Here is a 12,167-nt window from a genome sequence, read left to right on the forward strand (position 1 = left end):
TTCAAGGGTTTCCCCAATCGCCAGGAGCAGATTTTCAGGGAATGCAGAGGGAAGGTGAGAGGTGCGAAAGCCCTGTTCTGTGAACAAAGACTCTGTTATATTCATGTAAGAGCTGTTAGGATCCGAGCCAGTGAGTATTTTTTTTTTTTTTTTAGTAATGTGCACATTTTCCTAAGATCAGTTGAAGACAGACTGTCAGAACAGCAGAGTCTGAGACCAATGCTTAACACTTTAGGGCAAGGGTGACCAACCTGCAGCCCTCCTAGGCAGTATGGTGAATGGTCAGAGATGAAGGAAGCTGGAGTCCCAACAATATCTGGAGAGCCACAGAATATACACCTCTGCTTTAGGGGGTGCAAATTATGGTTGAGTTTTCACCATGCTCACCAAGTTTCAACTCTCTGGTAGAAAATGAACACTGGATTTTCCCCGAGGCACATAGAAGTGCTTCTTGAATTGTAGCCCACAGAACATACTTTTGTTACAGCTTCAAATTGCTTTTTTACGCCTTATCTATATTGACTTTGCCACGTGCAAAGGCCTTCTAATCTGCATCAGTGAGACATCTGCCCTGAAATTGGAGGGGAATCAGCATTAAATGCCATCCAAAGTTGTGTTTGCACAGGTGAGACTGTGCTGTTTCCGTGTAAGCTTAGCATGTATTTAGCTCAACAGCAGTTAGAATTGCAGTGTAGCCTAGTAGCATTACTTGGGACAGATTCAGAACTGAATATAGCAAATCAACTCAGGCAAGAGCTATTTTCATTCTCCGATACCTTTTAGGCAAGGTTACTGAAGTTCACAGAGCTAGGCTGCAGGTCTCACATAATGCTAAATGTAATGCCATTTCTCATGCTGAGCATGTAACATCATTAGCAGTAGAAAAATATACCGTATTTTTCGCACCATAGGACACACTTTTTCCCCTCCAAAAATGAAGGGGAAATGTGTGTGCGTCCTATGGTGCGAATGCAGGCTTTCGCTGAAGCCTGGAGAGCGAGAGGCATCGGTGCGCACCGACCCCTCTCGCTCTCCAGGCTTCAGGAAGCTATCCGCAAGCCTTGCAAGCCCGGCGGGAGTTCCCGACGGGCACGCGAGGCTTGGGGCGGCAGCCTGTCGCCCGAAGCACGGGGAGCCCTCCGGAGGGCTCTCCGTGCTTCGGGCGACAGGCTGCAAGCCTTGCGCGCCCGGCGGGAGGTCCCGACGGGCGCGCGAGGCTTGGGGCGGCAGCCTGTCACCTGAAGCACGGGGAGCCCTCCGGAGGGCGCCCCGTGCTTCGGGCAGGTGTGCGCAAGGCTTGGGGCGGCAGCCGCGGCTGGGGGGGGGAATAATTTTTTTTTATTCATTTCCCCCCCCAAAAAACGAGGTGCGTCCTATGGGCCGGTGCGCCCTATAGAACGAAAAATACGGTATACCTGACTACTTTTTCCTGACCTTCACATACTAGTCTATTCCCTGCCACCGAGATAATTCAGATGATGAAATCCACTCAAAGTTGCCAAAGCCATGTCAAATCCTAACAATCACAAGAGCTGCTACTTGGTATATCAGGCCAGATAGTGCATAAAACATTGTCAGAGAGGATTAGAAGGGTCTGCGTTGCGCATGATGATAATGCTTTATCTGCAAGGTGTGACACAAAAAGTCATTCAGCATGTGGTGGCCACTTAATTACGTATCTCAGGGCACTCCACTTAAGATGAAAGACAAATTTCATAACGTAGACTGACAATGTGGGATAGTAGAAGGCCATCAAAGTGGGGTTCAATGAGATAAAAGAAAACGCAACAATACAAATTCTAAAATCAATATAATAATAATAATAATAATAATAATAATAATAATAATAATAATATATTTATACCCTGCCCATCTGGCTGGGTTTCCCCAGCCACTCTGGGCGGCTCCCAACAGAGTATTAAAAATAGAATCAAACATTAAAAATTTCCCTAAACAGGGCTACAAACTCGAAAAACAGCAAAACCATTAATACAAGTATACAATTTATATTTAAGAAATATTTGGCTCACACCTCAGGGAAAGCCTTCTTAAACAAAAATGCATTTAGTAGGTGCCTAAACTTCATGACACTGAGTGCCAGTCAAATATTGGCTGGTAATTGATTCCAGGGGGCTGGAGCTGCAACACTAAAATACCTCTTTCTAGAACAAGCACAGCTCCTGGCCATGCAGTACTCTTAGCAGTGCCCCATCTAAGGAACACACTTGCCAGACAGGGATATATAGAGTGAGGTGGTTACTTAGGTAACCTGGTCCCAAGTTGTTTAGGGCTTTAAATGCTAAAAACAAAATACTGAACTATACACGGTGGCATACCAGCAGCCAGAGCAGTTCCCTCAACAGGGGTGTTATTTTTATCTATTTTATTTATTTATTTCACAAAATTTGAATGCTGCTTGATTGTTAAAAACAACAACAAAACACCCTCAAGGCAGATTACAAAACAATAAAATCAAGAAAAAGTACAATATATTAAAAGATACAAAAAGTTAAAATATGAAAACAGATTAAAATTCACACCAGCATTTCTAAGCATCTGTGAAGTCACACCTGCTTGATATCAATAGGCAGGGAGTTCCAAAGTGTAGATGCTGTCAAACTAAATGACTGAGTTCTTACAAATGCAGAATGGTTATTATGTGGCACCTGTACTAGTGCCAATTCCGCCAATCGAAGTGGTCAAGTGGGCACATATGGAGTAAGGCAATCTTGTAGGTGAACTGGTCCCAAGTTATTAAGGGTTAGATGATGTTGTCCCTAGTCAACAACCTAGCTGCAGCTTCCAGGTTAAGCCTCACACAGAGCACAATGCAGCACTCCAGTCTTGGGGTCACCAGTGCCAAGACCACAGTAGCCAATCTATTGGGTGTATTAACTATGGGCATCTTGCAACTCCACGGATTGCATTACACAAACAGGTTTTCCACAGGGGCTATGGTCAAAAATCTCTCATTCTATAAATTAACAGAATGGGCTGCATCACTTCTGCCTTGGACTGGAAAGTTACAGAAGCATTGTGGCACAGCACTGGTCTGATGTGTAGGGCATCTCCTGAAGGAGACCTATTTCTCAGGTTACAAAACTTGCAGGCCCGGCATAGCAGAATGTGGCCTTGATATTAACAAACGTTTCCATAGTGCAGCTCTTATAAACATAGTATCAAGAATGGCCTCCGAATATTCAATTCCACCCTGATGACATAAACACGGTTATCTTGAATATCATCACTGAAGTATGTGATGTCTATTTTCAGGGACGTACAAATGATTTCATTCTAAACCTAATAGGAAATGTTTTCAAATCTGAGCTTTCAACCAAGGAAGTCTCACTAAACTCAGTGGAATTCATTTCTGAGTAAATAACCTTAGGATCATGCTGTTGATATATTCATTTTTATTTCACCCTGCTATCATAACGTGTTTCTACACACACACCCAATTTTAAAATCTGTTTACAGGTAAGTACAGGTACAGGTAAGTAACTAGGGTCAATCGTCAAAATGGTCACTGCCAACATTCACTGTGGATATTCGCAAGGTGAATACAGTGGTACCTCAGGTTAAGTACTTAATTTGTTCCGGAGGTCCGTACTTAACCTGAAACTGTTCTTAACCTGAAGCACCACTTTAGCTAATGGGGCCTCCTGCTGCTGCCGCACCGCCGGAGCACAATTTCTGTTCTCATCCTGAAGCAAAGTTCTTAACCTGAAGCACTATTTCTGGGTTAGTGGAGTCTGTAACCTGAAGCGTATGTAACCTGAAGCGTATGTAACCTGAGGTACCACTCTACAGCACTCAGTCATACGTACGGTAGTAGTCACTATCGAACTACCAGGTTATTAGATTTTTACATCTGTGTGGAGGAAATATTGCATTGTAAAATGTGACCCACTCTTACCAACGTTTATCATATGCTATTTTGGCTGTTTAAAGCCACTGAAAAAGAAGGTGAAAAAGCAAGTTCCTGGGGAAACGGTACATTACTCAGTGGAAACCTTCAACAAAGAGTAGTTTTTTCAGACTGGTGAGCCTGAATCCCCAGGGTCCAAATGACACTTTCTGTGACAGTGGCAGACACTTTTACAGTCTGATCCCAATCAGAATTAGGCATGCCTAAACCCATTGATTCCAATGGTCTCAGATATACCTATTTACCGTATGTATAGGGTGCATGACAGAAGTGGAGATTCTTTGTAGACTGTGAATGTGTTACATCAGGAGGGAGAAAGACATAATAGCCCGGTGTTAACCCAGCAGCAGGACAACCAACCAACAGGAACTGGGTTGGGATCTTTATCCTATGCATCTTTACTTACTAATAGAAATAGGTCACACTGAATTCAACCATAATTACTCCAATGTAACTGTCCACAGGATAGAAGTATCACTTTATAGAACATTTGGACATTAGGAAATGCTAATTCAGAAATACAGCAGGTTTCCGCCTTTCCTTTTTAAGAAAGACCTTTACTATTTTTTTAGAAAACCTTTTTTAAAAAAAATATAAACAGGTCAACTTCAAACCGTTGCTTATGAAGCAGGCTTGTTTCAACAAAACATAGTTAAAATTAACAAGCGCTTATGGTTCAAATGAAACACTAAACTGTGTTCAATCAAAAATGGAAGCCAAAGTTCTGAGCTCTTCTTTATGGTTACACAGGAAGAGGAAAGGGGAAGGGAACCATGAAGGCCTGGCTTATCATGACATCTGAACTCTCCACGTGTGTAACTTTGGCACATATAAGGACTAAGATCTGACACAGCGAGGGTTCCTTTCCTGTCATAGAAATCCAATGCTGGTATCCTCAGTGACCTTTAAACACAGTAGAGCACAGAGGGCTTTGATGGATGCAGATAATGGGACTCATTCTTCATCAAACGTGAACACTCCCCACCCCTCAGAAAAATTTCTTGTAAAGCTGAATCTAAGGCAAAGGTCACCCTGACTAAATGGCAAGGTAAGGCAAGATAGGACTGAGCCAAGAGATTAGAGAGTTAAGCACATTTAAAACTGAAAGTGGGAAAATAGGTGAAAGGCCACTTATGCAACTGCTCCATACAACATAAACACAACACCTTTATAAAGTGTTTAGTTGCTCCACATCTTTGGCTATGAACTGCCAACTGTGCTTTTACCTAGCTATACATTTTGTTTGTTTGTTTCTTTTATAAGTGTCATTTAAGGTGAGGATAGGAGTAGGTATATGGAAGTTCTGAAAACTAGGGCAAAGAGCATATATTACTTATGGGTAGAGACTTGTATGTAGGGTGGGGCATGGCTTTACAGGAAAGAAGAAATGTAAGTAGGTTAAAGGGAACTGTGTTTCCTAGATGCTTTTATGTTATCTTTATACACTATGCTGAACTCAGTGCATGGGCATATAATGCACCATTTCCCCAATCCCTTTGTACTAATTACTTAAGATTGTGTGCCATTTATATTAGGCTTTGTCCTATTTGATGAAACTCCAGGGTCCAAACTAAGATCCTATGGAATATGGCAAACTGTAAAATATTTATATCTGCTTGTCTCATTCATATTTCCAAAACATTACTAAAGGAATGTAATATAGGAGACTACACAGTGCAACAGCTTAATCCCACGAATATTTATTCAAAGGTTAGTCCCATTGTGTTCAATGGGGCTTAGTAAATGTGTTTAGGACTGAACTCTAGAAGTATTCTGATAAGGGAAGGCTAAATTCCTTAAATTAGTGCTGGGCATATACATATTTTGCCTAGCTCACCTTTGTAGATTTCAGGTCGTGAAAGTGGGACAAAAACCCCCTCCCAATATTGCATTAATGTCTGTGTGTACGTATGTAATTTCAGAATCTTCCGTCTTGCATGGACATACAAGAGGGATTATTGGATTGAACTGCACTATTTATATTTTACCACAAACCCTGTAAATATTACTAAAACATTTCTTTAAGTCACTCTAGGTGGTAAAAAATAATATATAGATACAAAGGAGCATAAGAGTCCCTGGGAAGAGCATTCCACATGTGATAAGCCAATAGCGTTAAAATCCTAAAATCCAGATCCTAAGGTTTCTTCATGAGTAGTCTTACAGTATCTTTTGAGGCTCCGATGCTACTCCCTCTTGTAAAATGGCATTCATTATTCCCTGGACACACAACCCATTCATCCGTCGTCCACAATGTTATGAACTATATGGGACAAGCATAAAGCGCACTTCATGCCCTCAGAAAGAAAAGCAGGAAGGTGGCCATGTATATTTTTAAAAAGGTAAATGTGGGCTTCATGTTGCAGATTGCAGTTAACAGTGGGGCCCTGGATCTGAAAAAGGCCACAGATTGTGGAAGCATAGCAAATATAATGCTGGAATTAAGAAAATAACAAAAATAATATAAAAGTATGAACACTGCATACCTGGTTAAGAGGTGTTTTTTAATATAACCCTCCCAAAACTTTGAATTATTCTAGTAAGTGAATAGTCAAATAGCCTTTGGATCAGAACTGCCTGGTTTGTATTTCATCACATTGAACTATCCCTAGTATGAACTGCCTCCTTGGCTCTTGCACTGACATGGTCTCCTACAGTGAATTGCAAGAAGGATTAGCTAGCAAACATAATAACTTCTGAGCCAGATTCTAGCCATGGAATTTGAGGTCTTACTGTGTTCAGTGTGAGCACTGCATAGATTTGCTGGTACCAGGGGACCTGGAAGACTGCAATTTTCAAACTTTTTGAGTATGTGATCCTTTCTGAATACAAAGGTTGCTTTCAGATGACCTAATGTTCAATAAAGTTTGTGGAAAGGTCATTATGATGTTGTCTGTTTATTGAGCATACAACACAATTTGTTTGCCTGGACGTCGTGCCAAGCAGTTGTTGTCCTACAATATCCAGTCCAGTTTCCTACCACTTTCCTTATTGAATAAAGTCCTGGTCCTGACCCCTGAATAAAAGCTGGTTTGTTGTGCACAAGCATCAGATCCATTTTTAATTGTGTAACCTGAATTTAACAGTATGCAAGACGTTATGCATCTTTAAACAAGACAGACCAGCTGACATCAACCCGTCTCCAGGCACCAACCTCTTCTGCAGCCACTGCCACAATATGCTCTTCCTGTTGCTGTGTGGATGCTGCTAAAGGCCCTCTGGGGCAATCTCACCTATGTCTTGCTCTAAGGAAGATGGGTTCCTTCCTCAATGAGCAAGGTAGTCCCACAAAGTGCCTGGACTGATGTCACTTTGCAGTCACAAATACAGTTTGATGTTTCCCAGTAGCGAACTGTGGCACTGCAAACAGGTGCTCTCCAGGCCACTTTGTCCACAATGGTTCACTCTTAGAAAGGACCCCTCTTCAGACTGAGGCACATGAAACGCTTTAGGAGTGTTTCTGCCACTATGCTGCAACAACAATGTGACAGCAGCACCCCTAGACTCATAGGGGCTGGGCTGGAGGTGGTGATTGGCTGGTCAGTGGTGGCATCAGCTGCATCAGCACTGATCCACTGCTCTTCACTCTCAGAAGAGCTGCTTGGTCAGGCCAATGGCCCATTCAGTTCAACATCCTGTTCTCACATTGCTGAACCAGATGCCTGTGGGAAACCCGCAAGCCAGATTTGAGCACAAGGACACTCTCCCTTCTGGGGGTATCCAGCACCTGACATTCATAAGCATTACTGCCTCTGACTATGGAGGCAGAGCATAGCCGTACAGTAATGACTAGTAAAGGTAAAGGTACTCCTGACCGTTAGGTCCAGTAGTGGACGACTCTGGGGTTGCGGCGCTTATCTCGCTCTATAGGCCAAGGGAGCCGGCCTTTGTCCGCAGACAGCTTCCAGGTCATGTGGCCAGCATGACTGGCGAAAGCAGAGCAGCGCACGGAAATGCTGTTTACCTTCCCACTGGAGCGGCACCTATTTATCTACTTCCACTTTGTAATGACTAGTAGTCACCACCAAACAAGGGGACGTGATATGGGAATAGTCAGGATTTATGTTAGGGGAGGCAGAACCTCAGTTTGTTAAGTAGTTAAGTATTTGCATTGGTTTACTTGATTGGGGGGGTTGCCCCTACCACCCCAGCTACGCCCATGGGCCCTGAACCTCTATCAACTAAGGCTAGTATTAATGGTCTGAACTGAAACATATTTCTCCTTCCTGAAGAGCACTTGTTCCCTGGTTGTGGACACTGCAGTCAGAACTACGTAGGTAGGATGGAGGCGGGAGGAAGAGGGAACAATTTTGCCTTGAAGCAGTGTTTTGAACGAAACAGACCTTTGGTCCATTCCAACTCCTGTGATTGTGCAAAACAAGTTTTGCATACAGGGTCAATCAAGAGCAGTTTCTAGAGTGCGTAGATCTGATACTCTCAAGCAGTACTATGGACTATGCAAACTTTCGGCATATGTTAGTAAAATATTTTACTAAGTTACTATGTATGTAAAAGTACTGACTCAGAAAATGCTACACATCTATACATGGAAAAGTTTGTTTACAGAAACTTATAACGCTATCCAACCTTAACATAATACTTTGAGGTAAGTTCCACTGTAACTAGTGATGCTTACTTTCAAGTAAATAGGCATAAGAGTGATGTGCCAGAACACATTTGTTTTAATCTGAGACGATTAAACCAAAAGCACATAAGAACTTAAACTACTTCAAAGCTATGGGAAAGGCATGTTCCTCAATTTTCTTTTAACCATTTCAACCCATTTAAAGGTTAACTACAATTATAATTTAAGGTTGACTACAACTATTATATGGGACGCGGGTGACGCTGTGGGTTAAACCACAGAGCCTAGGACTTGCCAATCAGAAGGTCGGCGGTTCGAATCCCTGCAACGGGGTGAGCTCCCGTTGCTCGGTCCCTGCTCCTGCCAACCTAGCAGTTCAAAAGCACGTCAAAGTGCAAGTAGATAAATAGGTACCGCTCCAACGGGAAGGTAAACGGCGTTTCCGTGCACTGCTCTGGTTCGCCAGAAGTGGCTTAGTCATGCTGGCCACATGACCCAGAAGCTGTACGCCGGCTCCCTCGGCCAATAAAGCGAGATGAGCACCGCAACCCCAGAGTTGGTCACAACTGGACCTAATGGTCAGGGGTCCCTTTACCTTTACAACTATTATATAATTAAAGAGCTAAATAATTTCTTAAAAATAAAAACAAGATGGATATATGAAATGCACAGAATGTAGCTCAGTAGTAGAGCAACTGCTTTGCATGTAGAAGGTTCCAGATTAAATCCCCAGCATCTCCAGATAGACCTGCAAATCTCCCCAGTCTGAAATCCAACAGAGCTGCTGCAAGCCTGCCAGTGAGTATTGACCACAGGAAGCTAGATGGACCAATGGTTTAACTTGTTATAAGGCAGCTTCCCATGTTTCTAAGTATGGGAAAGTAACATGCCAGCTCCACTGTCTCTGCTCCTTCTGCAATTTTCCAAAAAGAAGTAAGGGAGTATGCAAATTTCCTCTGTATTGTACTGAAGGAAGCTATTACCTGCAGTAATTTAGCAAGTAATAGAACAATTGTATGTGTGGACGTGTTCATTGCTATTGGACAATACTGCACTATATTTTCCATGCTTTTCTTGGATATACAAATAAATGAGTAGGTAGGTAAAATCACAGAATGGTTAGGTTGGTAGGGGCCAAGAGGGTCACAGTCCAACCCCTGATAATCTACTAATAACTCTAAACCCAACTGCAGCACCCAAATGAACCCTAAAATGAGTGGCCATTCAATTCCCATCACATGCCAGGGAATGTTTGGAACACTGACCTTTGTTACGTGACTTCATAAATCATACTACTATTAAGTTCTTCTGCCATAAATCTGTAGCAATTTGTCAGCAGTTCCATCTGTGCATACTGTGCGACAAGCTACTAGACAACAATTACAAAATATTGACTGGAGTAATTCAAATTGCACTCATTTCTGTTTGCCGGGGGGGGGGGGGGGGAGAGAGAGAGAGAAAGAGAGAGAGAGGAGAGAAAGCATTCTACATGCAAATATATGATCTAGCTTACTTTAAAGTAACTTTAAAGTAAGCCAGTTAGAATCACTGTCAACTAAGAATAATGTGTTTACAGGGATATAATATCACCATTATTCCAATTTTGTTCCGATGGTTCTCTTTTCTTCCTCTAAAAGTTACTTCTCCATAAAAGTCACAGGACCCTATGGCAGGGAGAGTCAACATAGGAATGAAACGGAAACTGAGGGTAGTGCTGTTGTGCTCATGTCCTGCCTGTAGGCTTCCCAGAAGAGCATCTAGTTGGCCAATGTAAGAACAGGAGACCGAAATAGATGGGCTTTTGGCCTGGTCCAGCAGGACTCTGTTTATGTTATTGTGTTAAAGCTTTCTGTAAGAACGAGCCTGGACATTACCAACTTCTCATTCCGTTTCCTGTGTGGCAGAAGTCACTCAGGCTATTCCTCCTTCCTCCTGCATCCCCGGGGGGGGGGGGGGGTAAAAACCAAGAAGTATCTGTCATGAACATGAGAAGCTAAGGAGCCACTGGTCATGTTTGGCACCATAGGAATAGATAGCAAGTTTGGACTTATTTGCTCACTTTAAAAAGGGAGGTGACCTAGAGAAGAGAGAGGGGAGCTGAAGAAAGGGCATCCCCCATCACGCATGGGCCAGGGCGATCTCGGAATTTGATGGATACCTGAGTTTTAGAAGAAGAAGAGAGATCTTGCAAGTGCATAAAGAAGTGCCTGGCAGGTTAATTTTTTAAAGAAACGACCACAGCAAGGGAAAATGCCAAAGACATGTCAAGTTGGCAACAGAGCAGGCATGGAATGACTCGCGTTGTGCTACAAGGGGCTGAGGCTTCTCTCTCAAAGCATCGCTCTCCTTAGGTCTCTTGGGTTTCTGCCCTCCGATCCCTTTCTCTGAGGAGCCCCGAGAGGCGTCCAAGGTTTCTAAAGCGACCCTGCGAGGTGGGGCTAGGAAAGTTCACGGGGTGATCCGGCCATTGGCCCAAGGTCACTCCGTGAACTTCAGGGCTGATCGAGCGCCGCTCAAGTCCCAGCCACGCGCTCTCCTCTCCATGCCCATGTCCAGAAGAGGCCACCTCGTGAGCAGCCGCCCCTCCTTGCCTCCCTACCTCGCTGACGATGGTGGAGAGGTAGGGCTCTCGGCTGTACTCCCAGCCGTCCAGGCACTTCTCCTGCTCCACCTGGCTGAGGTTGACGTCTCGCCCGGGCACCAGGTTGCGGGCGGAGAAGTTGGCCAGGGCCTCCAGGCTGTAGCGGCGGCAGCGCGACGGGACCTGCCGCCTGCCGCGCTCCTCCAGCGGGATGCTGGCGTTGAGCCACTCGCGGCTCAGGTTGGCGCTGGCCGGCACCCGGCACCGGTGCTCGGGGGTGTCGATGAGGAAGACGGCCGAGAGCCCGTTGAAGCCGTTGGGGATGATGCTGGCGCTGAGCAGGAAGAAGATGAGGCGCTGGAAGGGGCCCCACTCGCCCAGGAAGGCGGTGCCCTGGTCGTAGTCGTACATAGCGGGCGGGCGGGAGGGCGGGGGGCAAAGTAAGCGCGCTCTGGCCGGCCGGCAACGGACAAGCGAGGGCCGAAGAGCCGCCTTCTGCTACGACATGTGGCCGCAGCCTCTCTCGGCCTGGGCGGGGAACAGGCGAGCCGCCGCCGCCGCCCTATGAGGTAAAGTGCGGCCGCGGCTGCCGGCAGTAGCAAGTGCTTCTTCGCACGGGGAGCAGGTGGGTGTGGTTTGTACACAAAGGCCTAGAGTCGCGCTGGGCCCAGAGCCAAGGCGGAGGCCGCGGCGTCCCCGCGCGTGAGGCGGCAGCGGCCAGCCTAGTTACGGGGTCTCTTTTTGCTTTCGGCATTTCCCGTCACTTGTAATGCAGGCGGCCTCCTCGGCGAAGAAGCTGGCGCCGGGGTTCGGTGGCCGCACCGTAGTGTGGGCGTAGTCTGTATTGCCTCGCAGCCGGCCGGGAGAAACCCTGACGTCGAGCTCTACGTCGGCCGCACAGGCCCGGAATATTCCGTAATGCTAGTCAAACACACTAGACTAGAGCAGCTTCAGCAGATAATTAGCCACACAAGTTTTTAATGTTTGATGTATTACAGTATTTTAATATTTTTCTGGAAGCCGCCCAGAGTGGCTGGGGAAGCCCAGCCAGATGGCCGGGGTATAAATAATAA

At 45.1% G+C, this 12,167-nt stretch overlaps 1 protein-coding gene across 2 annotated transcripts in view; it reads right to left on the reverse strand.

Annotated features, from left to right (window-relative positions):
* Window positions 1–11,928, reverse strand: part of LOC128407854 (organic cation/carnitine transporter 2-like) — a 29,013-nt gene extending 17,085 nt beyond the window's left edge. The window contains exon 1 of one of the 2 annotated variants that reach the window (XM_053376758.1): window positions 11,113–11,928. In XM_053376758.1, coding sequence (XP_053232733.1) covers window positions 11,113–11,505 — 393 coding nt within the window. In that variant the 5' untranslated portion in view covers window positions 11,506–11,928. The remainder of the gene's footprint in view (window positions 1–11,112) is intronic. The other variant, XM_053376759.1, reaches the window with a different exon arrangement.
* Between the last annotated feature and the right edge of the window lie 239 nt (window positions 11,929–12,167).

Source organism: Podarcis raffonei, chromosome 2 (genome assembly GCF_027172205.1).
Source record: "Podarcis raffonei isolate rPodRaf1 chromosome 2, rPodRaf1.pri, whole genome shotgun sequence".
NCBI lineage: Eukaryota > Metazoa > Chordata > Lepidosauria > Squamata > Lacertidae > Podarcis > Podarcis raffonei.